Consider the following 26,921-nt stretch of genomic DNA (forward strand, 5'->3'; position numbering starts at 1 on the left):
CAAGCGAGGCATCTGGCCGCTATAGCGGAAGCGGAGGCTCTCGCCGATGACTCGAACGATTCATAAATAGATCTGAGTAAATGTCGGAGACCTTCTTCTAAATCCAAAAAAGGTTGTGGAAGAGTGTTGTCTTCCGATAAACAAATTGGATGCAGCTTTTGAAGAGATTCAAAGAGGTACTGCGTAGTATAGAACTGATAGTGCTGTATTCTAGTCACCAACATGGAAGAGTGGTATACGTTCTTTCCAAAGTCATCCAGACATTTATTTTCATGGCCCGGCAGGGCGTTTGAATGTAATTTACTACGCTTTGCCTTTGATAAAGCAGACTCAACCACAATGGAGTGATGAGGAAGTTGAGAAGTGTCATAAATTGCGGAGTTGCGCATTTTATATTTGATATCTATTTTTCTGGAGGTTGCTGTTATTGAGAAAGGTGTTTTCCAGATCTTGAACAGAACATTATCTAAGACCGAATGCGGTGGTAAAGCAGTCGGCTCAGGAGGAGCTTCAAAGATTTTTAGGATCCCCATCATTTCTGCCCTGGTATCAGGAACCTTTCCAGTTTCCACTTGAAGGAGGTTGCCTACTTTTTCAATAAATTTTGCATAGGCCAAGTCCTCCGGGGGAGAATATGGCTCTGCTAGGCCCTCCAGCAGATCAGATGGCATTCCCATCAAAGAGTTCGAGGAATGGGTGGATATCTGAGAAACCGGGCTGAATGGTCGGACTGGTGTATGTTCAGAATTTGGGTCTAATGGTTCAATGTCTGGAGATGGAGGTGGGGAATTTTGAGGGGAGCCCATTGGTGGTATCTGTTTTGACTGCTCTAAATCTTGAAAGGAGGAGCTTAGCACTTCAGAAATTTTAGTCATCGCAGATGCTGCTAGGGAACCTTGTTGAGGGATGTGCAGCCTTTGTTTTGGGGCTTTAGTTGGAATAGCAGCCAATAAAATGTCCTCAGGCAATGTCCTTTTCAGTTGGTCCCCTGGTTGAATGACCAGAGACGGGTGAATATGTTTGGTTAATGGAATTTTTAAGGAAGGAGAGTGTCTCTTAGACAGAGATACGGAGGAGAGACTAGAAAAGGAGCGCTCACTCACTGGTGTCTGACCTGAGGAGTGGGATTCAGGAGCAGATACAATTTTCCACATCAACATCAGGGCTGATATTGGAGATCCTTAGGGAGTCATGAGAATGTTTTCTCTTTTCTGTTCTTTTTCTTGAAGTATGAGTCGATGTATGTGTATGATGCGTCATATGATGACGTTTTTCACTGACGCTTTGGTTCGGCAGCGCAACATGCATCTTTTTTGCGCCGTGCACCGATGATGCATCATGCATTGATCCATGCACCAATCCGTGCGCCGTGGATGCACTGTGCGCCGATCCGTGTGCCGTGGATGCATCATGCTTCTGCATTGTCGACGCTGAATCCAAAGATCCGGCCAACGCATCCCCCGATCCTTTCATCAATAGTACCGCCGGAGCCCCAGCTCGTTTAGAAGGCCTTGAGGGTGTATGAGACCCTGGCCCGGTACTGGGAACGATTTTTAATTCTGATGGGCTCAAAGAGGAAGCCCATTTTGTGTGGGCCTTACCCTTCTTCGCTGGTCCCAGCAAAGAGTCACTGACGACGGTGGGGCACATGAGCCCGTCCTTAGGTGCTCCATCTTTGCTGCCCGCTGATGCTGGGCCTGTGGAGACATTCTGCCGCAGTCCCTACACAATGCTTGGTCATGATCTAGACCCAAACAAAAGTAGCAATAATTATGTCCATCAGTGATGGACATAATTTTGCCACATTGGCAGTATTTGAACCCCGATGCTTCGGAGCCATCTGGAATGCAAAAAAGTGAGAAAAAACGTGAAAAAAATTTGTCGAAAAAATTCCTGTCAGGAAAAAATAGCTAGAGGAAAAACCCCGCATGCGATCGGCTTGCGGAAAAAAAGAAACTGAAGAGGTGAGGGAAACGCACTGGAACACTACCATGCAGCTGCACAGAGTCAAAGCTCTGTGATTAGCTGAGAAAACTCCGCCTACTTGGGGTCACGACACTTCCCAGACAGCATAGCTAATTCAGCCCTGCTATCGACGGGAAAAGTATTATTACAAACATGTAATAGGGAAGATAATGTAGTGGAGTGACCAGTAAGCTGACATAAAAAAGACCAGGACTTCCTGCAGGAGCAAACTAAATGGTGCGACTTTAATTTAGGTGAGAGTGACTTGCGGGCCGATACAGTACAGTGCGCTCCGTTGGAGCGCACTGTTAACCATCTATTGGATGTGCGTTTTCAACACGCTAGCGTTATCCCTTATTCAGTAAGGGGCCAAAAACACGCGTCCAACCCCCCGAACCTAATAGCGCCCGCAACATGCAAATGCATGTTGATGGCCCTATTAGGTATTCCCGTGCGATTCAGAAAACAAAATGTGCAGTCAAGCCGCACATTTTCCTTTCAGAAATTAGCGCCTACCCATCATCATCTTAAGCAGAAGTATTTTACCCAGGAGAAACAATGATAAAGTTTTCCAATGGGTTAGAAAGTTGGATATGCCAGTTAGTAATGGCTGAATATTGGCTTTGTAAAAGAAATGCAGATCAATGGGTATCCTAACTCCTAAATACCTCATTTCCTTAACAACCCAATTCAATGGAAACTGGCCAGACCAATTCCTCTATACATTCCTACATACATCCAATACCTCCGACTTATCCTGATTAATTTTTAGGCCAGCAAACTGACCAAAGGTCATTTGCAGAGTCAGAAGAGAAGCCAAAGTATCCCCTGGGTGGGTAAAGAAAATCAACATATCATCTGCAAAAGCAACAACCTTAAAAGACTTAAATCTCTGACAAAAACCTGAATGGTGGAAGTAGAGCTGATTTTCTTTAAAAGAGGATATGTAGTAAAGGAGAAAGAGGACAGCCCTGTCTCACACACCCCCCACCCCCCATTGTATTTTAACACTGTTAGACTTATAGAAATATAGAAATAACGGCAGAAGAAGACCAAACGGCCCATCCAGTCTGCCCAACAAGCTTTCACACTTATTTTTCTCATACTTATCTGTTACTCTGACTGCTGAGTTCAGGGCCCTTATTGGTAACTTTTTGGTTCTAATTTCCTTCCTCCCCCGCCATTGATGTAGAGAGCAGTGCTGGAGCTGCATCAAAGTGAAGTATCAAGCCTAATTCGTTAGGGGTAGTAATCGCCGTAATAAACAAGCTATTCCCACGCTTATTTATTTACCCAGCCTGTGCAATTTAGTCCTTGTTGGTTGTTGTCTGAACAACCATTAGCAATAATAATGGACAAAGGGTCCTTATAGAGATATAGGTGAAACCCATACCTCTTAAGACTGAGAAGAGGCAAGGCCATGACACTCAGTCAAAGGCTTTCTCTGAGTCGAAACCAATAACTAGCACTGGCTCTTGATGTTTCTGACAAATCATCATGGTTGTAAGTAATTTAATGATATGCATTTAGCTATTCACCCTTTAAGAAATCCCACTTAATGTTCTGAAATAAGGGAAGGTAACACATGACTAATTCTATTTGCTAAGACTTTAGCTAGATTCTTAAAATCACAATTTGAATGAGATGAGGCGGTAGGAAGATGGGAGCAATGGATACTTCTCCAGCTTCGCCAACATTGTAATATGAGCTGCATTAAAATCCTTCGGGAAGGAACCCTTGCTCAGAGCATCAGAGTAAAAATCTGTCAAGGGAACCACTAACTGTGATTTTAATACTTTATAGAAGTCATAAGAGAACCCATCAGGGCCAGGAGATTTGCCTGGTTGCTGGCAGCAATTACATTTAAAACCTCAAATGTGTGGATGGTCTATTCAAAAAATCTGTGTGCGCCTAAGACAGCTTTGGTAAGGTAACATTTGAGAAAAAGACCTCTTCTTTCTATCTCACCCCTGGGGCATCGTCGGTGTATAGGGAGTCGTAAAAAACCTGAAACACAGCACAAATCTTTGATTTTAGAGAGATCAATTTCCCCTGCACAGTTTTCATATGGTCAATGACAGTTTTACCCCAGGCTGTGTGAACCATATTGGCTAAGTACTTCCCCGCTTTATTCCCAAATCTGAAGAAATTGTGCTCAGATACCTGTAAAGATTGCTGTGCTCTTCCATGTAAATAAACATTTAAACTTTCTAAAATGGTGTGAAAGTCAGTCTTATTCTCTTTTGTAGAGTTACAAATCAGGGTCTCTTTGGCAGCCCTCAACCTAGCCTCCAGCTGGAGAATATTTTGGTTTATGCGCTTCTTTCTTTTACTTAAGGCAATAATTTCTCCCCACATTACTGCCTTTCCAGTCTCCCAGAAAAGTTGGGGTGTGGACATATGTTGTTTATTATGAACAACAAAATCTTCCCATCGTTCCCCCAGAAATGCCTGCAAATCAGGATCAGATTTCAAAAAAAACCCGGGAACCTCCAGATTCGATACCGAGCCCCAGGGCCCGAGAATGTGAAATCTACCCATATGGGTACGTGATTGGATATGACCTGGGAACCAATTTCAGTCCATAGAACATAGGAGAAACTCTCCTCGGCTACTAGGATATAGTCTATGCAGGAGAGGGATGCATGGACCCTGGACACATGTAATCCTTCTCCGGATGCAACGTCCTCCATATGTCTAGAGACCAAGATTTCAACAAAGAAAAGCTACAGCCCTGTCTTTATACAACACAGAACAGGAGGGCATTTATCAAGTGAGAAATCATGCACACAATTAAAATAACCCATTAAAAAAAATAAATAAAAAAGTGTACCCTGAGAATGAAGGACTAAAAAGTTTAAGGTATTAACAAAAAAGGCATAGGAGTAGTCATTGGGGGCATATATTGCAGATACATTTCCCTTCCATTTAAGAAAACCGTAAGAAAAATAAACCTGCCATCAGGGTCCAACAAGGATTTGGTGACTGTAAAGTTGGTGTTTTTGCTAATAAGAATAGCAACTTCTGCCTTTTTAGCTTTGGCAGCAGAAAAATAGCAAGAACTGACCCAGTCTCTGTACAATTTCTTACTTCGGATTCTGACAGATGCAATCCCCGAATACATGCAATAGTTGCTTTACACCTTTTCAGATGCTGCAAAACCTTCTTTCTCTTAATAGGAGAGCCTACACCATTAAAATTCCATGAAATGACTTTGGTCACCTCACCTGAAAAAAGGAGAAGAGCATCTCAGATGAAGGGTGAAATGAAATCTGCATGCGAGGCCCCCAGCATAGCCTCACACTGCTGACTTGTGTAGAGGAAAAGAAAACAGTAATCAGAGAAAAACAGAACAACTCTCGTGGCTAAGGAAGTTAAGCCTCCGATAACTCCTATGTCACAAGGGGCAAACAAAACTGGTGCCCTATAAAGTCTCCAGATGTTTGAGGCCTCATTACAGGAAACCTAACCAATAAGGGAAAGGAAAGCATACCGGGAGCAAACCCAAATTGCAGATAGCATGGACAAAAACAGTGATAATAAGCATAAGCCAAATATAACAAGTGTAACAGATATAACAAGAGACCCCCATAAGTAAATAACAGTAATAGTAGTGCCCAATTTGCCTAGTGTACGGGCCTCAGCCTAGGTGGAAGAAAAAGCCATGGAAAATCCCCATGCAGCGATGTATATTATGCCGTTCATAGAGCTGAGCAGGTAGCAGGGGGAGAGAATCTCTATTCAATGAGCAAGGTTCCGAAGAGATTGCAGAATCGTCTCTCTTGCACCCACCAAAAAGGCAGGCAGCAGAGCAAGGGTGTTCACTATAACAAAAAACCTTGGATATCAGGTATCTCCAGTGCTTCATTGACCTTACCTAGCCACCCAGAGTCTGAGCTACCAAAAAGCTAAATAGCCAGAACACCAAGCTTTATATACATGCCAAGAGACCAAGGCAGTTTTTCACTGTTCCCAGTCTTAGTCCAGACAGTCCTCTACCAGCTTATACCACCACAGATGTTTATGCTGGAAGTTTGTCCATGAATTTCTGGGCCTCTTCGGAAAGATCATGCACTCTAACCCGCCCCTCATGCCAAATGTTGGGATTACTACCTGATAATCCCCTTTTCCTTAGTGTAGACAGATGGACTCAGTACAAATGGGATAGTATCAGCGTGCTAGCAGTTGGAGACGGATCTGACGTCAGCACGGGGGCGTATATATCCCCACAGGAAGCGTAGCTATTCAGTAATCTTCCTTGCAAAAGCTGTTATAGATGTGTGTACTGACGCTCAGTTAAAAAGTGAAACAGGATTCCCCTGACCGATTGATAGTAGCTGGAGACCGCCAGCATTCCCAACCGGAAGGCGTGGACACCTGGTAGAGTGTATGCTCTTATGGAAACAGATGACATGGCTTACCTTGAATCGGCGATACCCATGTGCGCGGGCAGCTGGGCGGGATGCTGAGTCCATCTGTCTACACTAAGGAAAAGGGGATTATCAGGTAGTAATCCCAACATTTCCTGGCGTGTAGCCAGATGGACTCAGTACAAATGGGATGTACAAAAGCTTTACTCCCCACCTGGGCGGGAGGCTGCCTAAGGCCCATGTAACACCGCCCTGGCAAATGCCGAGTCCCTCCCTGGCCTGGACATCCAGACGGTAGAATCTGGAAAAGGTATGGAGGGAGGACCATGTCGCCGCTCTACAGATTTCCGCAGGCGATAGCATCCTGGATTCCGCCCAGGATGCCGCTTGAGCTCTGGTAGAATGAGCCTTGACTTGTAGAGGTGGGGACTTTCCAGCCTCAACGTAAGCTGCCCGGTTAACTTCTGTAATCCAGCGGGCGATGGTGGGCCGAGAGGCCGCTTCACCTTGTCTCTTCCCGCTGTGCAGGACGAACAGATGGTCCGTCTTTCGTAGGTCTTGTGTAAGTTCCAAATATCTGGGCAGCAATCTGCCAATGTCGAGATGGCGCAATAAACGCCCTTCTTCAGATTTCTTCAGCGCCGCCGTGGTAGGCAGGGATATAGTCTGATTAAGATGAAACTGTGAAACTACCTTAGGTAGAAAGGAGGGAACCGTACGAAGATGGATAGCCTCTGGAGTGATTCTGAGAAAGGGATCACAGCATGACAGTGCCTGTAACTCGGAGATGCGGCGTGCCGAACACACCGCCAGCAAGAATACCATCTTCAAGGTGAGAGAACGAAGAGACAGGCCCCGAAGGGGCCTGAAGGTGGATTCTGCGAGGAAATCCAAAACAAGGTTGAGGTTCCACAAAGGTACAGGCCACTTCAGTGGCGGACGAATATGCTTGACTCCCTGCAGGAAGCGAGAAACATCCCGGTGCTTGGCGATGGTCTTGCCCTCCCTCCTGGGACCATAGCAAGACAGCGCAGCCACCTGAACCTTGATGGAGCTGAGGGAGAGACCCTTCTGAAGTCCATCCTGCAGGAAATCCAACACAATAGGGATTGTGGTCACATGTGGATTGGTGCCGTGAGTGTCGCACCATGCTTCAAATACTCTCCAGATCCGGATGTATGTGAGAGATGTGGAAAACTTGCGCGCTCGGAGGAGGGTATCAATCACGGGCTCTGAGTAACCCCTCTTCTTTAATCGAGCCCTCTCAATGGCCATACCGTAAGAGAGAATTGAGCCGGATCCTCGTGAAGAATGGGACCTTGATGTAGAAGGTCCCGAAGAGGAGGCAGGGGAAGGGGCTCCCCTGCCAGAAGTCTTCTCATGTCCGCGTACCAGGGTCTTCTTGGCCAGTCTGGCGCCACTAGAAGGACTAGGCCCCGGTGTCTCTGAATCTTGCGGATGACAGCGCCTAGCAGAGGCCATGGAGGAAAGGCGTACAGTAGAGTCCCTGGAGGCCATGGCTGAACCAGGGCATCGATTCCGTGTGAGCACGGGTCGCGCTTGCGGCTGAAGTATCTGGGTACTTGAGCATTGGACCTGTCCGCCAGTAAATCCATGTCCGGAAACCCCCAATGATCCACAATCATCTGGAAGGCCATGGGTGAGAGCTGCCACTCTCCCGGATTTAGGCTTTCTCTGCTGAGGAAGTCTGCTGTGGTATTGTCCTTCCCGGCAATGTGGACGGCGGAGATGTCCTGAAGATTCACCTCTGCCCAAGTCATCAGAGGGGCGATCTCCAGAGATACCTGTCGGCTTCTGGTTCCGCCCTGACGGTTGATGTAGGCCACCGTGGTGGCGTTGTCGGACATCACTCTGACTGCTCTGTTCTGCAGTCTGTGGGCAAATTGAAGGCATGCCAGGCGGACAGCCCGGGCTTCTAGACGGTTGATGTTCCACACAGACTCTTCTCTGTTCCACCGCCCTTGTGCGGTGAGTTCTTCGCAGTGTGCGCCCCAGCCGCTCAGGCTGGCATCTGTGGTGAGCAAGATCCACGTGGGTGAGGACATCTTCGATCCCCTGCTCATGTGGTTGGACTGCAACCACCACCGTAACTGGGTCCGCACTCGGGCTGATAGAGGTAGGTGCGTGGAGTAGGTCCGTAGACGGGGGGCTCCAGCGAGAGAGCAGGGCGTGTTGTAGAGGTCTCATATGGGCCCTCGCCCAAGGCACCACTTCCAGGGTGGATGCCATGAGACCAAGAACCTGCAGATAATCCCAGGCTGTGGGTCGACTGGCTCCCATCAAATACTGGATACGCTGCTGAAGTTTCAACGTTCTCTTGGTAGTGAGACTGACCGTGTCTGCCCGGGTGTCGAACTGTACTCCCAGGTATTCCAGTGACTGGGAAGGCTGTAGGCAGCTCTTGCTGAGGTTGATAACCCAGCCCAGGCTTTCCAGAAGGGCTATCACTCTGTTGGTGGTCCGAAGGCTCTCCTCTCGAGACTTCGCCCTGATCAGCCAGTCGTCTAGGTAGGGATGGACCAGAATTCCTTCCCGCCTGAGCGCCGCCGCTACTACTACTACCACCTTGGTGAATGTCCGTGGCGACGTCGCCAACCCAAAGGGCAGAGCCCGAAACTGGAAGTGGCGGCCTAGAACCTTGAAGCGTAGGTAGCGCTGATGATCCGGATGGATCGGGATATGCAGGTATGCCTCTGACAGGTCTAATGCCGTGAGGAATTCTCCTGGCTGTACTGCGGCCTTGACGGAGCGTAGAGTTTCCATGCGAAACCTCGGGACCCGTAAGTATTGATTGACGGACTTGAGGTCCAGGACAGGCCGAAAGGTACCCCCTTTCTTGGGTACCATGAAATAGATGGAATAATGTCCAGAATTCACTTCCCAGGCAGGTTTTGGGATGATGGCTTTCAAGGACAGGAGCCTCGCCAGGGTAGCTTCCAATGCTGCCTTCTTGTGTATGGGACATGAAGATTCCACAAACTTATCCGGAGGGAGATGATGAAAGTCCAGATAATATCCCTCCCGGATAACGGCGAGAACCCATTGGTCCGATGTAATCTCGACCCATCTGGGGTAGAAGAGGGTCAACCTGCCCCCTATGGCTCCGTCCCCCAGATGAATCGGCGGATTCTCATTGGGAGGCGCGGCCGGGACCCGAGCCCGGGCCCGCTCCCCTCTTGCGCTGCTTGGTCCGAAAGGACTGATTCCTGGCCGGAAGACGTGGTGTTTGGTAGCGACCCCTGTAAGGAACGAAACGCTGGGAACTCCTGCCGCTGGAGGGCCTTGGAAAGGCGCACTGGCCCCTTCGGAACCAATCTTCCGGCAATCTGGGCACTGGAGAGGCGCCCCATGCACTGGCCAGTTTATCAAGGTCGCTGCCAAATAGAAAAGAGCCTTTAAAGGGCAATCTGGTGAGGCGTGTTTTAGAAGGCGCATCAGCCGACCATCTTCGGATCCAGAGCTGCCTCCTGGCGGCTACTGATGATGAAATCCCTTTAGCTGTTGTCCGGACCAGGTCAGATGCCGCATCTGTAAGGAACGAAAGAGCGGATTCCATGTCCACCGCTGGAGCGTTGTTTCTAACCTGTGACAAACAGGCACGCATCACCACCGTGCAGCAGGTGGCGATCCGTAAAGATAAAGCTGCCACCTCAAAGGCCTGACGCAAAATGGCGTCCAGTCGCCGGTCATGCGGCTCCCTGAGGGCCGTCCCCCCTTCAACCGGAATGGTAGTGCGCTTGACCACAGCGCTAATCAAGGCGTCCACCTGAGGGCACGCCAGCAGGTCCTGGATAGCCGGTGCCAATGGGTACATGCCCTTCAGAGCCCGACCCCCTTTGAAGGCAGCAGCTGGTGCCGCCCATTCTAAATCGATCAGTTGTTGCGCCGCCTGTAAGAACGCTCATCAACAATAATCCGCTGGTTGGATGGAAGTATATTTCTTGTTGTAATTTGTTAGTTATCCTTTCAGAGGGGTTTGGAATAGATTTACTTTGATTGGTTGATTGTGTGGTTTCCTCCAGTATCTGTAGCAGCGGATTATTGTTGATGAGCGTTCTTTAATTGGTAGTTTAGGTAGTTGAGGACTATATATAGAGTAGGCAATGCACTAGTTGTGTAGAATGGAGATCCTTGCAGAAAGGAAGTGATGATGTCACTTCCGTCTTTTGAAGGTACGTGATGGTAGCGTTTGTTCAGGTAGTATGCTGTCTTTCATTTCTTTAAACTTTGATGATTGAAAATAATGTTTGTGGTTTACAGTTTCGTGACCAAATTGAAGAATTGATATAAGGCTCTGATGAAATTGAAGTGTATCAAAGATTTTTGGAGAAATTCGTTACTTGGATAAGAATTTTTGTGTGTCCCTTGGTTGGACACATATGGTAAGGATTTATAGTTATAGTGATATGTAGGCATTGGTTATATGTGGGATGAGGTAAATGATTTTGTTTGATTGTTGCAGGGATATTAGAAGTTTCCCCTGAGGAAGCCTGCTTGTCAGGTGAAACGGAGATCTTCGTCGAGGAGAGCTGCGAAGTTGAAAACTACGAGAATCTGCATTTAGAAGCACTTTAATACAACATATGTGAAGATTCATATTGTTTATGATTATATTACATTTACAAATATTCTCTGCCTATATGATATTCATGTTTGATGTTTTTAAATGTGTGATTGTATATGTATTTAGTGGGGTTACATTTAGATGTGTCTTTCTTAATAAATGTGTGTTTTAAAGTATTCTGTTATATTATATAAGGTTCTCCTTATTTATGGGTAATTGCGTGTATTGGGGAACCAATATTTGATTATTTTCCCTCAGTTATTGTACACCTTGGTGGTGAATAAAAAACAGAGCACGAAGGGGAGAAACTCCAGTGAAGTGCAGAGACTCTAGCCGAATAGTCCTGTAATACAGGTACACGGTGCGTGTGGTCAGTTCAGTGCACTTACAGTAGGCCTGCACAATCACCAGTTTGTGTGCGAAGTTAAGAATTTTTGCAATGACAATCCGCAGTCTGGTGTCTGAGTCCTTCCTTACCCAAGACAGTGAGCTCTTTCAATGCGGAAGTGAGGTTTCAAATTGGGGAGGCCCAACACATCAGGAAGCCAAGACTAATAAATTGCCAAGGTTCCGATCTTCAATGGATTCAGGCAGCTCCAAAAATCGTAAATTAGAATGCCGCAAATGATTTTCCAAATCATTCAGCTTGGTGGCCTGCTCTGCCAGGATCTTTTCCATAGCTGCCATCTTGGCAGTACTGGCCAGGGAATCGTCCTCAAGTACGATTCCCTGCATATGGAGCAAGACACTTGTCCTTCTAAATGCTCCATATGAAGGCCTAAATCTGTAAGTGCCGTCTTTACTTCCCCCAACTGAGCAGAGATGCCCGCAAGTTTCTCATCAAGCGCTGCTAAGACCACCATTTTAATCTCCGCAATAATTGATTCGGGTAGAAGATGGTCCTCAGCGTGATCTCGTGCCGCTGCCACTGCCACCATTTTAGGTTCAGTTCTGCGGGGTTTCTCTTTGACCTTTGTTCCTCCCTGAACGGGCATTCCAGGTGACATTTTATTCATATAAGGCACTATCGACATATGCTCCGTAGATTCTTAGGACGGCCACCAGAAAAAGGTAGATAGAAGAGGCTGATTTCAGTTCATAGTGAGAGCGTGGCACCCGGAGCTCAAGAGGAAGCGTCTGCCCCGGTTCACCACATCATGCGACTCCCTTAGTTTTGTTTTTTAATGCGATCTTTTTTATTTTAGTTTTAATGCACATTAAACAGGATTTATAATTATATCATTCTTAGATTAATGCAGTAAAACATTACAACCTGTGAAGAATTAGGGATATCTGTCGAGTGCACACTAAAAAAAAAAAATTAGCACACATTAAATAGGGTTTACGATTCATCATAAGGTTGCCTTATAGTGAATAATTGCATCCTAACTTTGAATCCATCTGGGTCTGTTATAAAAACTTTCTAAACAATCTGTACAAACTACATGACAACATCAGGAAAATGCTGTATTAACATAGAATGGCAGAAATAATGAGCTGTTTAATTTGGTATGAAAATCGTCAAAGTAGAAGAGATAACCCTGAAACTCTCAAAGCTCTTAAAGTTCAGGCTTATGAAAATGTTATTGTAAGATGGGTTCCCTAGTCTAAATGGGAAAACCACATTAGATTATTTACCAGCCTCAAATGGCACAAGATATTGGTAGATGGGGAAAGGTCCAGTGAGAAAACTATTAAGGGTTTTACTTCTGCTCTGCAAATCTATTAGCAAATACTCCTGGACTGGGTGGCATGTGCTCTTTCATAGCTGTATTTAATTTCAATTAACCATTCAGAGCTTTTTCTTCTGTTAAGCATATGACATTACAGAGATGACTAGAGTGACTAGGTGCTATTACCTGAATACTGTCAACATTCTTTGACCAACAGAGCAAGTTACAACATCCCTTAGCATGAACACAATATCCTTGCCATTCTATTTTTAGATTTCAAAACCTTAAGTTGCTTAATTATGTACTGTAAAAAATGCATTGAAAATGTCCAGGCTTTGACAACAGCCTCTGAATACACTAGGTGTAAGGAGATCCATATTCAAAAGCATTTAGTTGGCTAACTCAGAAGTTACAAGCAACATACACCATATACCTGTATATATATATATCATTCCAAATTTATTTATATCAAAAATTAATCACTAACACCCCACATTCATACAATACAGTACAATATTCATATTTTTCTTGTTTGAACAATAGTTTGTACCAATCTTGTCAAAATAGTTTATTTTTAATTTTTAAAAAGCTCCCTATGGTCTCATCACTATTTTCAACAGTTTCTCCACAACAAGGTGATACAACCCTTATGTTTTTCTTCTTCTCCAAAATAATTCTTCTTCAAAATACTTCTTTATTTTGGAGAAGAAGAAAAACATAAGGGTTACATCACCTTGTTGTGGAGAAACTGTTGAAAATAGTGATGAGACCATAGGGAGCTTTTTAAAAATTAAAAATAAACTATTTTGACAAGATTGGTACAAACTATTGTTCAAACAAGAAAAATATGAATATTGTACTGTATTGTACGAATGTGGGGTGTGAGTGATTTTTTGATAAATGTGTATGTGATATATGTATTGTATTTTGGAAAATATGTATGTTAAGTTTAAAAAAAATGTTGATATAAATAAATTTGGAATGATATATATACAGATATATGTTATATTTTGCTTGTGAATTATAATACCTGTGGTTGAGCCTGATATGTATATGTGTAACTCAGACGTTAGCCAGCTAAATGAATATTTGGACACATATTCGGCTAAATTCTAGCCACCTAATAAGTTAGCCAGTTAAATTCTAGCCACCTAAGTTAGAGGCATTTCGAAGGCATAACTGGGGGGAGTTGAGTTAGCCAGCTAAGTTAACCAGCTAACTCCAATATTCAGCTAAGTCTGGTCAGGCTAAAGAGTTGTCCTAATGTTAGGATATTCAATAGTGCGGTTTCACTATGGAATATACCTCCAAAGTTAGCCAGATAAGTTTATCCTGCTAATTTTGCTAGCCGAACTGTCTGAATATGGACCTTAAGATTTCTTCAGCTTGGCTACAACACAGACTAGAGAGCAATGATTTCAGCACCATGTATACTGAAATCTTCCCTAAACAGGTTTTCTAAAAATATAATCTTAATGTTAGAATTTATATATTTTGAAATCCCAAACAACCTGTAGAATGAGTCTCCAAAACATCCTTTCTAAAAAAAAACCACACAAATCAAAGGGCCTGATTTTAAAAAGCATTTACAAGCTTAAAATTGTTTTACACATGTAAATGCACTTTTGAAAATTGTCACAATATATGCCATTGAATTGTCCATAGGATTTACTCAATGCACTTCACTCGAGTAGGTTTTGAAAATTCCTATGGTAGTATGTTATATTTATGCACGTAACTCCTTTGAAAATTGTCTCAAAAGTGTATACAATATTGCAAGTAAGCACTGAAAAGATGTTTTGAGATAACAACATTAAATTAAAGTCAACCTAAAATTAACTACAGCCTATTTTCTTGAATGGTTTAGGCAGATTACAATGTAAAACTCCTTACCCATCTTTTGTTTGATCTGCAACTCCTGCCAAAAGCTGTACAGTCTTGGGGTTATAGTGTGGATCTGTGTACAGTCCCAGGTATTTCTGCACAAAATCCAATGGGGTCATGTAACACTCGCCATCCTTCTCAACACTGGCATACTAAAAACAACAAATAAAACATGAAAATACATTAAATTTGAAACACAAAAGCTTCTGAGACTGAAAATGTCATCAAGAGATAATAATTGTATTAAAATATAATATTGATAAAGCATATGACTTTAGTTTACAATACAGAACTGCACTTCAATAGTTTATATTTATAAGTAAATGTTAGAAATTGAATGATGTGATAAGAATGGCTCAATTTACAGACTATGCCAAGGTACTTTATTTTGCACTAACCTGTTGAAGGCAGCAAGCTTTTGAAAGCTAGTTGCAAAAGCATTGCATTAGTCCAATAATAAGGCATCACCTATTAAATGTTTTCTGGCCTTAATATCTACATAATCAAGCGAACTAATATGGCAAATATACTACTTGGTTCATTCAACAAAATCACTATAATTACTTTCAGGGAAGCACTTAAAAAAAAAAAAAAAGTTAACATAAGCTGTTTATTGAACTTTACAATATAAACAGAACAATGAGATACATAGAAAATATAACCAGTTAACCTTCCATTTCCCTACCCCCCCCCCACCCTTCCCCTCCCCCCAGGTCTCCAAATATCGGGAAGTACATAGTATTACAGTTCAAAGAGGTCTAAATCCTAGGAGCAGTAGCGGTAAGAAAAACAGGTAATTATCAGTGAATAGACAGTTACTCAGTCAAGTCATCCATTCAAATGTCTGTATTCTCTCTCTAGAACATCTTGCTCACTATGGAAGCTTGGGATTGCATAGCGAACATTGCGAAAGACTATTCGTGGAAGGCAGACATGCAGTGTTTTTATAAACGGTTTCCACACAGATAAAAAACATTTCACCCAGTGGGGGGACTTAGTCCTAATAGATTGGGATTCCAAACACAGCAGGGTCACTAGCTTTGGCCTAGATTTATCAAATATCGCATGCGATAGAAAAGGGGTGTATTTTATGGTAATAGCCTAATTATCGCAAAGTGCATTAACATTTCACACTTTGCAGTAATACCTACATAATTGCATGCATTTTCCTACTTGCTCATTTCACGAGAGAGAGAGACTGACTGACTATCTACAAGGCCTTTGTAGTAGTGAGACATACGAACAGAACAGTATATTCTTGTGAATATTTGATGTCCTTCGGAGTGAGGAAACTCACACAACGATGAGATTTGTACAGTGTTCTCTCAACCTAGCTTAATGTTACCCAGTTAGAGAGTCCATCAAATCTTTACAAGCATGTACTGTTCTATTCGTATGTCTCACTCTGCATGAAAAAGTGGCCCCTAACCCCTACACTACTACCTAAACCTCACCTCGAGTCGCTAGGTGGGCCTCCTATAGTAGCATAAATAGCTGCTTACTATGGTGCCACCCCCAGAGGCTGGCTCTCTCTCCCCTCCCACATCTCAGGCCCTTCCGCAGCCTAAAAAGGCCCAAAACAGAATATGCAAAAAATCACAAATTGCTTTATGGACATAACGCATGAAATCGCACAGCTTAACGCAATTGAAAATGGTGTAGTTATTTTCAGCGTTAAAACTGTGCGAAGCCAGCCCACCTTTTCTGAAATCCTGCCCCCAATCCTTCCCCTTTTAAAATTTTGCATCGCGCCATGTGTTATGGTGCTTAACACATGCTTTAAGGCTTTTTCGCATGCGAAAATACCTTAACGCATGCAAAAACGCCATAACACGATTTGATAAAATGACCATTTGTTAACTGCTCTGACAGTTTATATGTAGCAATTTCCAACCATTGCAACAGTATACACTGCCGACCGACTAAGCAGCTTTTGTATAAAAAAAGGTCTCCAGCTTTACCCAAAGAAGAAGAATCTGAGGTCTTCCCAAGGAGACACACTCAACGAAGCTTTCAATAGGGGTTGACCACCACTGGCTTAGAAAGAGAAGATCGCCTTCCAAATAGATTGGATCAAGGAGCACCCCCATAAAGAGTGGCTCAGGTTTGCACCCAAGTGACCATATTTAAGACACCTGCTGTGTTGAGCTATCCCTGCCTGAAATGCTCAATGGGGGGAATAGTACATTCTGTTCAATATTTTAAACTGTAGTTCCCTATACATAACCCCTTTTGACGATTTGTATAGTTCATGAACACATAGGAACATATCATCCTCATCCAAATTGATAAATAATTCTTTTCCCCAAACCTGGGCTACTACACTTCACTACTACAGAAAAAAATCCCACAGTGAATAACTTTACTGTTTTGATAAAGATTTGTAGGACCGTCAAAACCAAAGACTCAGGATCTAAACAACCTATGATTCTATAACTTTTCATAGGCCCCTTTTTACTTTGTTTCATAATGTTCAACTACCGCATAAGTGTTTTTCATAATGATATCATAGTGCAACAATATATAGAATCCATTAGCCACTTAGATTTTATGGAGCAACCACTTCTTCATACAGAAACCCTGTGCCATGTTTTGATTCCCATCTGTGCCAAGAAGTATACAGAATACTCTTTCAAAGCTGTTGCAACAATGTCTCTAGTAATCCTTTCCATCAGACAGGTAGGAAGGAGGGGACTGGTCAAATTATTACCTTGTGCTTTTCGGTTAACAGTTAGCACTTCCTGAAGGACAATACCTGTAATTCTGAAATTCTTCTGGCCGAGCAGATGGCTACCAGAAGTGCTGTCATGATGAGACCTTTGAGTGTTACCACTTTCAGTGGTTCACATGGGGCTTCCATCAATGCTTTAAGATCTACATTCAACTCCCAGGTCAGAATCTCTGATCTCTGTGGCGGGTGAACACACTTGATCCCTCTGAGAAACCAGGCTACATCTGGGTATGAGGCAATCGGATAGCCTCCAATCCTTCCCCTACAGCAGGTTAAGGCCATTACCTGTACCTTCAGTGAGTTGACGGCTAAGCCCTCTGCCAATCCATCTTGCATGAAATCCAGAATATCGCACAATTGAACCTTAAGGGGAGACAATCCCCTTCCTTGGCACTAGGGTTCATTTGTTCTCCAAACTCTTATATAGGCGAGAGTCATTAATAAGTTCCTGGCTTTCAGCAGAGTTGCCAACACTGCTCCAGAGTGCCCTCATTTGTGTAGTTTTACCCTTTCAATAGCCAGGCCATAATTAAGAATTGCATGGCTCTTCTATTACAACTGGTCCATGGTATAGCAACCCCTGAGCGGCTTCCCTTGTTGGAGCACAAGCAGATCTGCATAGCACACTCTCCTTGCCCAGTCTGGGGCTACCAATATCATTCACCCATTCACAATCTTCCTTAGGACTTGTTCTAACATGGGCCATGGTGGGACAGTAAGCAGTTTTGTGGCCATGGCTGTACTAGTGCATCCACTCCCTTGGACCCTCCTTCTCTCCTGCTAGTGTCGAAGTTCTTTGCTTTGCTTTTTTCCTGGTCACCATCAAATCCCATTGAGAGCATCCTCATTTGCTCATGATTTGACTGAACGCTTCCTTAGCCAGTTTCCATTCTCCTGAGTCTAGAATTTGCCTGTTCAGAAAGTCTGCCTGTGCAATGTTATTTCTGGTTATGAGTGTTGCTGAGATGCTCTTGACATGAGCTTCTGCCCATCTTATTATTTTTTAAATTTTTTATATTCTGCCTTTCAGCCACTTCAAAGCAGATTAAATTCAGGTACTGTAGGTTATTAAATGCTGTTTCCTTTACAACCTATCTGCTCTTGGTGCCTCCTTGCCTTTCTCAAGGGATGGTCTTAAAATACTCTGACCGCTTCTCCTTTCACAAGGGCCTCAGATCAATCAAACTGACCTTAACCTCTCTGATTTTCAACTGGGTTATCTGCCATGCAATCCCGAGTTATAAGGCCTCTCGATGTGCCCTCTCTAGCTCATCATCCATTGTTAGTGATATCTATTCTGGGATTTCCAAGCTGATCCCCACTTCTCTTTTGTTCCATACCAACCACCATACCAGGTTCCCTCTGGCCTGCTCTGTCAACAGGCTCTTCTTGTACAGCCTCTGTCCCTGGAATAGCTATCTTGAGAGCAGTACCTTTTGTAAGGGCTGCATATGCATTCTTGTCCAAGGCACTAGATCTATGGCCAATGCCACTGAACCCAGCACCTATAGGTACTCCCTGGATGTCATCAACCTTCTTACTTGCTCCTGTAACTTGGTGATCCTTTCCTTGGTCATGTACTCTTTCCCCAATCCTTGTCTAGAACCTTGTTCCATGCTAGACTAGGGACTGAGAGGGATGAAGGTGGCTTTTGACCCAGTTTATCACCCAACCTAGGTCTTCCAATGTCTAAACACCCTTCATGTTGCTCAATAATCTTTTATATTTTTCTGTTATGTAACCTTTTTTCCAATTCTTTACCTTTTCTTTTCGCTTGTTAACAATTTTAATTAGAAATGTTCATTGTATTAGACTATGAAAATTTATTTCCTGCTATTCTGTTTAAATGTAAACCGGTATGATTTACAGCGGATGTAAGAATGTCGGTATATAAAAATTAAAAATAAATAAATCATAACATCCTAAAATGACTTGGCCCTGATTAGCCAATAGTTCAAAGAGGAGTGAACTTCAATTCTCTCTGTGAAGAACATAAGAAGGAATGCTGCCACTATACCATTACTATGGTAAAAGATCCTTGGTACCATGGTGAGGTCAGATAGCAAGGCCATGAAATAGTAAAGCTCTCACAGCACTGCGAACCTTAGAAACTTCTGATGCTGCTCCCTGATGGGAATATGTAAATATGCTTCTGCTAGATCTAAGACGGATAGAAATTCTACTTGCCTCACCGACAACATGATTGACTTCAATGTTACTATCCGAAAGTGGTGTACTATTAGACATATACTTAAATGCTTAGATGTTTTAAATACAGCACCAGCTGAAAGATCCCCTCCTTCGGGATGACAAAATAATTTGAGTATCTTTCCTTGCCTGCTTCTACTAGGGGAGTTAGCTTTATTGCTCGCAGCTGCAACAAGCAGTTTATTGTTTCTCTGATTCCCTTCTTGTCCGTGGATTTGAAGAAATAATGAAGGCTTCTTAGATTGGGGTGGCCAACTCAAGGGCATACCTCTTTTGAATATCTAATGCATAATACGGGTTCATTCCCTATAAAACAGCTTTAAACACACCCATCCAACTTGTGGAGGGAAGGAGATGAACCCAAACCATCACTGAGTGCTCTTGGATCCCGTAGGACCCCCTCAAGCTTCCTTCACAACCAGCTTTTCTACTGTCCCAAAATGGCTATGTTTTCATTGGCAGTCTCTACATCTGGGGATTATACACTCTCCCCAGTCTCACCTACCTAAACCTGCTCTGAGGAAACATTCCTCTCATGGTTCCCATGAATCTATTTTCATGGATCTCTGGGGCATAGATTCTCCCAGTTTCTTAACTAACTTCTGCAGCACTTCTCCAAATAATCAGCACACCTTAAAGGGCAGTTTACTTAACCTCGCTTTGGAAGCTGAGTTTGCTCATCAGCTTCTCAGCCATAGGAGGTGCCTGGCTGTCACAGCAGTTGCTGCCTGCTTGGCTGATATCCTAATTAGGTCATGTAATATCTCAGCTCCAGATTCCAACTGATTCCTGCAATTTCTGTGGCTCTAGCCTGAGGACATTCAGTTTCCATTTCCAAATGGAATTGCTGGATCCAGTAGATCATTGCCCTGGCCACATAACCCTTACAGATGGCTGCCTGTAGTGACAAGCTTGCAGTTCAAATGACCTTGTTAATAAAAGATCTCCACTTTCTTGTCCTAGGGGTATTTTTATATTGACCCTCCTTCTACTGGGATAATTGTCTCTCTCATGACTGCTGCCACGGGCATGACTACTGTTAGTAAGTGGAAGAAACTGTCCCTCTGTGCTTATTGTAGAAGGTACAAAGATTCCATAGCCCTTCTATTCCCTATGGATGTATCTGGCAACTCCCATTCAGCTGAATGTAGAGGGAATGCTCTTGCTGGCTTCTTAATACCGTCGAAAATCATGTCCTGTTAACATTCTCCCCTATCTCCATTTCCTCCACCAATTGCAGGGATTGGGATATTTTAGTAATCAATGCTGTGAGCTTTTCTTTTCTAAAGAGCTTTATCGCTGTCTCTTCTCCCTCTGAAGAGGTTGATTCCCCTCCTCTCTGTCTTCTGGGAAGTCCAGGTCCTCTGTACACAACCCAAATTCTGTGTTGTGCAGAATTCCCTCCACAGCAGTTTTTGCTATCTGTGTCCTGACATTGTTGGTGATATTGGGAAATTTGTGGTGGGAAACAAGGTGTGGGACCAATACATCTTAGGAACTATGAAAGGTAATCTTTATTATTTATTTAACATTTTTATATACCGAAGTTCATATGGACATCACATTGGTTTACATAAAACGGATAGAAAGGAGGAAGAGGAAGAAAACAGGGAAGAAAAAGTTGCATCCTAACAAAATAACTTTTTAGACTAATAAGGCTAAGAGAAGTGGATAAGGATAGAGAAGAATGGAAAGGCAAAGAGGGTGAGGCTTTAGAAACAGGTAACTCGTTTAAGAAAACAGAATTAACTCAGAAGGGGAATATGTACAGGGGAGGGGGGTCGTATTTTGGCAAACAGGAATGGCAGGGTGCTACGTGAAGGCCTGCTTAAAGAGCCAGGTCTTTAATTTCTTTTTGAAGGTCTGGGTGCATGGCTCAAGTCGTAGATCAGGGGGCATTGAGTTCCAGTGATAGGGGCAGACAATAGATAAAGCATGGTCTTTGGTGGAGTTGAGGTGTGTGAGTTTGGCGGGGGGGGGGGGGGATGAATAGTGTGCCGGTGTAAGAGGATCTGGTGAGTCTGGTGGAAGTATGGAAGTATAAGGAGTTGCTTAGCCAATGCATGCTTGGGTTGTGGAGGGTTTTGTGAATTAAGGTGAGGGTTCTGTATAGAATTCTAGAGGAGATAGGGAGCCAATGTAGGTCTTTTAGGATGGGGGTGATGTGATTGCGTTTGAGAGTTAGTGAGAATATGGGCTGTGGCATTTTGGAGCATCTTCAGAGGTTTGAGAGCAGCAGCAGGGAGGCCAAGAAGGAGTGCATTGCAGTAATCAAGTTTGGAGAAGATTACTGCTTAGAGGACAGTGCAGAAATCATTTAGGTGAAGGAGAGGTTGAAGTTTTTTAAGGACGTGAAGTTTGTAATAACAGTCTTTCAAGGTGGTGCTTATAAATTTTTTGAAGTTGAGGCTGCAGTCAAGGGTGACACCTAGGCTTCTTGCTTGATGGAGTAAGTGGAGAGAAAGGGGGTGGGAATGGGAACTAAAGGAGGTTGTGCGTGGAAAGGAGACGTTCAAATTTTGAGGTGTTAAGTGCGCGATTTAAGTTTGATAGGAGCAGATTAATAGAAGATAGGCAGTTTTGCCAGGTTTGGAGGGATGTGGTGATAGAGTCAATGATGGGAATGAGAATTTGGACGTCATCCACATAGATGTAGTGGGTGAGGCCAAGGTCGGAAAGGAGACGGCAGAGGGGCAACATATGTAAATATTGAAGAGGGCTGATGACAAGGAGGAGCCTTGGGGGATCCCACGGGTTAGACTGATGGGATGGGATTCATTGTTGCCGATTTTTACTTTGTCAAGATAAGATTTGACCCAGCTGAGAGCAGAGCCAGCAAAACTAATTTCAGCTAGTCTGCATAAGAGGATTTTGTGGCTAATGGTGTCGAACACTGAAGAAATGTCGAGTAAGGCAAGGATGTATGATTGGCCGTTGTCAAGACCTTTGATAATGATGTCAGACAGTGAGAGAAGGAAGGTTTCAGTATTAAAGTATTTCTGGACCCCAAATTGTGAGGGGGAGAGAATGCTGTGTTTCTCGAGGTGTTCAGAGACCTGGGTGTTGACGACCTTTTCTAGGAGTTTAGCAAGGAACGGGAGATTAGAGATGGGTCTGAAGTTGGCAGGTTGTGTGGGATTTAGGTTGAGTTTTTTTTTGAACGGGTTTGACTATGGCCTGTTTGAGGATGGCTGGGACAGTTCCATGGGTGAGGGAGGAGTTTATGATGTCAGCTATGGGTTTGGCTAGGGTGGAGGAGATCAATTTGAGGGTGTTGGGTGGAATGTGATCAGTGGGGTGGGCTTCGGGTTTTATTTTCTTAATGAGGGTTTCAGTTTCGGAAATCAATGGTGGTATTAAGATTAAATAGGGGATGTGGAAGTTAGGGTCAGGTGGGGGAAGGTTCATCATGATATTGGATATTTTGTCATTGAAATATTTGGCAAGGGTGTTGCATTTAGTTTTGGATTCAGCGTCATATAGGGGAGGAGGAAGGGGTTTGGTGAGCTCAGAGAAATAAGAGAAGAGAACTTTGGGATCATAAAGGAAGTTGTGAAATTTACGGGTGTAAAAGTCACGTTTGGTTTTCTGAATGGCATTTCTCTATTTGTGAAGGGTGGATTTGTAGGTGGCAAGGAGGGATGGCAAAGGGTCCTTCCGCCAGTTCTTCTCAACACTCCTTAGGGTGCATTTGAAGTTTTTGAGTTCAGAGGTGTACCAGGGTTTTTGTTTTGGGAGTTAGGGTTTATTGGTTTGTATATAAGTGGGCAAAGTTTGTTAGCGATGGTGGAGTTGATTTTAGCCCAAGTAGCAAGGGCGAGGTCTAGGTTAGAGCTGTCTAGTTCATTTATGGCCGTGGTAAATGAGGTGATGAGGTCTTCTTGGTTGCATGGTTTTCTGTAATGAATAAAGGTGGTGTGGTTAGGAGGAGAAGAGGGGGTTCTGTTTATGGAAAGGGTAGATTTTATAATAGAGTGATCGGACCAGGGGACTCTTGAGCATGAGGGAGGTTTTGGAAGGTGGAAGAAGGAGTTTATGAAGATGAGGTCGAGGATGTGGCCAGCTTTATGGGTAGGGGTGTTGATAATTTGTTTAAAGCCCATGGCGTCTAGGGAATTTAGGATGGCTTCGCAGTTAGGATAGGGAGGGATAGAGTCAACGTGTAGATTGAAATCACCTAGGATGATGGCTGGAGAATCGAAATTTAAGTTTTTTGTAATGAATTCAATGAGGGGGGAAGGGTTGTTTTCGAGGAGGCCAGCGGGTGAGTAGCATATTTGTAGGCGGGGGCGATTTGAATAGACCAAATTCAATTTTGGAATCTGAGTTAGAGGATTGTGGTCAGAGATTCAAGGGGTTTTTTTTAGCAGCAAGGAGGAGGCCACCTCCGCGGTTTTCTTTTTCTAGGTATGGAGAATATGTCATAGAGGTGGGTGGGGAGTTGGTTGATGAGGACAAGGTCAGTGGGTTTAAACCAGGTTTCAGTGATAGCACAAATATCTGGTTTAAGATCGAGGAGCATGTCATTTAGGATGAGGAGTTGTGTTAGAGGGGATATCATTATGGGAATGAGAGATCTTGGGTAGGTGGGGGGGGGGGGGTAAGTATTAAGTGGCAATCTGAAGATTGGGGGGTGGGGTGAGATCTTGGGAATGGGGAGAGCTTCCATGGTGGAGGAAGAAGGAAAGGCAAAGTTCATCTCAGGAGAGTTTTTTTAGATGCAGGTAGGTGTCAGCAATGTTGTGAACGGAGAGGTAGATCAGAGAGACCATAAGCCGGTCGGCGGGAGGCAAGGTTTGTCACAGGAGGGTTGGTGGGAGCGAGTGTCAGAGATCAGTGGCAGTCAATAAAAGCTTCTTTGATGTTCAAGGGGCAGCACAAAGGAGCGTGACTAAGGGGCTTCGGCGCACAACGCTGGTGTCGCAGGCCTTGATTTAAAGGCCCTTCGGTCGCAGGTGATGACAGTGGCGGCTGGGCGGGATGAGGGCTGGCCGCTTGGAGGAGGCACCTGGGTCGGGTCCCGTCGGGGCAGCAGGCGTAGGGCCTCGTGGAGCTCCTGACCCCGGCGGATCTGCGCCGCTAGCACGGAGCTATTGGTGCCGGCGTCGGGGCAGCGAAAGGGCAAGGCGGCATCGCAGGCCTTGATTTAAAGGCCCTTCAGTCTCAGGTGATGACGTCGGTGGCTGGGCGGGGCGGGACGAGGGTGGGCCGCTTGGAGGATGCACCTGGGTCGGGTCCAGTCGGGGCGGCAGGCGTAGGGCATCGTGGAGCTCCTAAAATATTACACATTTATGTGCTGAATTATGATTATAAAATGAGGATGAGCCAAACGTAAGAGGTTTAGTGTCTTACTCTGCAACAGTGTGTCCAGGGAAAGCAAGAAAAAGTTGTCACAAGTGGCAGTGTTATGATATAAGATGATGAAATATGATTAAAAGAAGAATAACTAAAGGGCAACGCCTAAAAAAAACAAGCTGAACTAGACAACTCATTTTTCCACACAAATATAATAAAACATGAAAATGAAATAACTGGAATCTTGATAGATCACAGTGACTGGTAAAATCAAGGACATAAAGCTTAAAATGCTGTTTTTGTTTTTCTTTTGTGCTCAAACTTCCCGAACCCTTGCGATCACAGATATTTTAGATACTTGGGTTTTGTTTTATACCTCATAAAGACCTCTTTATTTCGCTAAATTCCTGAGTTGTTTAAATGTCAAAATATCTGAAGATATCTGGCTTGCTCTATTTCTCTTTTGCTGCAAACAAAAATAAAAATATTTGGGCTGTCTCGGAAGGTATCTGGTTCTTTCCTAAGGGCATTTATTTATTATTTATATGCATTTTAAATCTTTGCACCAAAATAGAAACCATTCGCCAGACTTCTCAGTAAAAGTATACTGCTGCCATTCATTATTACTGTGAAAATCCTCTGTCAATTTCTTTACCACTTGTAAATCAGTTTTTTTATTCCTGCAAGCCTACAACATTGCCATCTTTAAAGCTTAATTGTTTTGGGTTGCCATGCAGAGAGATCTGCTCCCTGGGTGGAGGGGGTGAATAGGATGTGGAACAACGTAATAGGGTAGCAGGCAATGCTCACGTGTTAGCAGCTGGTTGTATATGTACAGAGAAGTTTTACACATAAAAAAAGGAGTGCACAAACATGTGCGTACAGGCTAGCACAACTGCACGCAAATCCAGAATATTTGGCACCCTAGGCCTGTGTTGCCTGTCCCTAAATCTAGGCCTGAGGAGCAAGCCTGTTTCTGATGGCTTAAGACCATGTGCAGGCACAGCTTCAGCACTCTGCATCTGGGTATGCATTTCCCCAATGCATGGAAGTGCGTAGAAACCCTGAAGGCTTAAAACGCATTGTTTTAATGCTCCCAAATTTAACTCCAGATCAGAGGTGGAGTTAAAATGCACATACAACATATGTGCATGGAAATCATGTTGTGTGTGCATAAATTGTATTTTATGCACATCATTCTTTTACCACCTTTCCCCTTCCTTCTGTTTCCTCATTTTCTCTATTTTCCATCTCTCTCTTCCCCGGGTTTGGTTACAAAATCGCCACTCTACATTTCGCAAGCAGCAGCGAGCTACAGCAGCCACTGCCACAAAAGAACAGATTGATACGCAAAAAAAAATCAAACTCATCCCAAGATGACGACAGCAAAGAGGTGAAAAGCACCAATCTGGACAGCACAGGAGGCCTAGAATCCAACCCTAACCTGACCCCGAGCTGTGCAGCCTGAGGCCACCGTGGGCACGGCAAGGGCCAGCCTGATACTCTAGAGCAGCGGTTCTCAACCGGTGCGTCGCGACACACCAGTGTGTCGCCAAGCACCGGCAGGTGTGTCGCGTGGCTCCCGGTCCCTCCCGCTGCTCGTTCTTCCCTGCTGCCGTTGCCGCCGGGCTATCAGCACGTTCAAGCCCAGCGGGAACGGCAGCGGTGCAAAAAAAAAAAAAAAAGCTGTGGCATCCGCGGCTGCCCTTTTCTTCTTCCCGCGCCTGCATCCCCCCCCCCCGGACCCGGAACAGGAAGTGATGCGCGGGAAGAAGAAAGGCCGTGCCGCGTGATAAACTAGCAGGCACGGCCTTTCTCAGCCCGGCGGCAACGGCAGCGGTGCAAAAAAAAAAAAAATCTGTGGCATCCGCGGCTGGCCTTTTCTTCTTCCCGCGCCTGCATTCCCCCCCCCCGGACCAGGAAGTGATACGCGGTGCGCGGGAAGAAGAAAGGCCGTGCCGCGTGATGAAGTAGCAGCGGCCCGCTGCAGCATCGGCCCCCAAGCTATTGCAGCAGACGGTAATCGGGAGAGGAGAGAGCAGCAGGAGCCTCCCGCGATCGATGGAATTCTTCCTTATTGGCCTGCGGGGGCTGGAGGAGGAGGAGCAGCTACCGTTGGGGGGGGGAGGGAGAGAGAGAGGAAGTGAGTGACAGAAAGAGAGAGAAGCAGCCAGCCAGCCTGTGTGTGAGAGAATGTGTGTGATTGAGAG

General features: G+C 44.4%; 1 protein-coding gene across 3 annotated transcripts in view; it reads right to left on the reverse strand.

The window, feature by feature from the left end:
* SLC25A12 (solute carrier family 25 member 12) overlaps positions 1–26,921 on the reverse strand; it is a 207,436-nt gene that overhangs the window by 153,181 nt on the left and 27,334 nt on the right. For all 3 annotated transcript variants that reach the window (XM_029605784.1, XM_029605785.1, XM_029605786.1), the window contains exon 3: positions 14,487–14,629. In XM_029605784.1, coding sequence (XP_029461644.1) covers positions 14,487–14,629 — 143 coding nt within the window. The remainder of the gene's footprint in view (positions 1–14,486; positions 14,630–26,921) is intronic.

Source organism: Rhinatrema bivittatum, chromosome 6 (genome assembly GCF_901001135.1).
Source record: "Rhinatrema bivittatum chromosome 6, aRhiBiv1.1, whole genome shotgun sequence".
Taxonomy (NCBI): Eukaryota; Metazoa; Chordata; class Amphibia; order Gymnophiona; family Rhinatrematidae; genus Rhinatrema; species Rhinatrema bivittatum.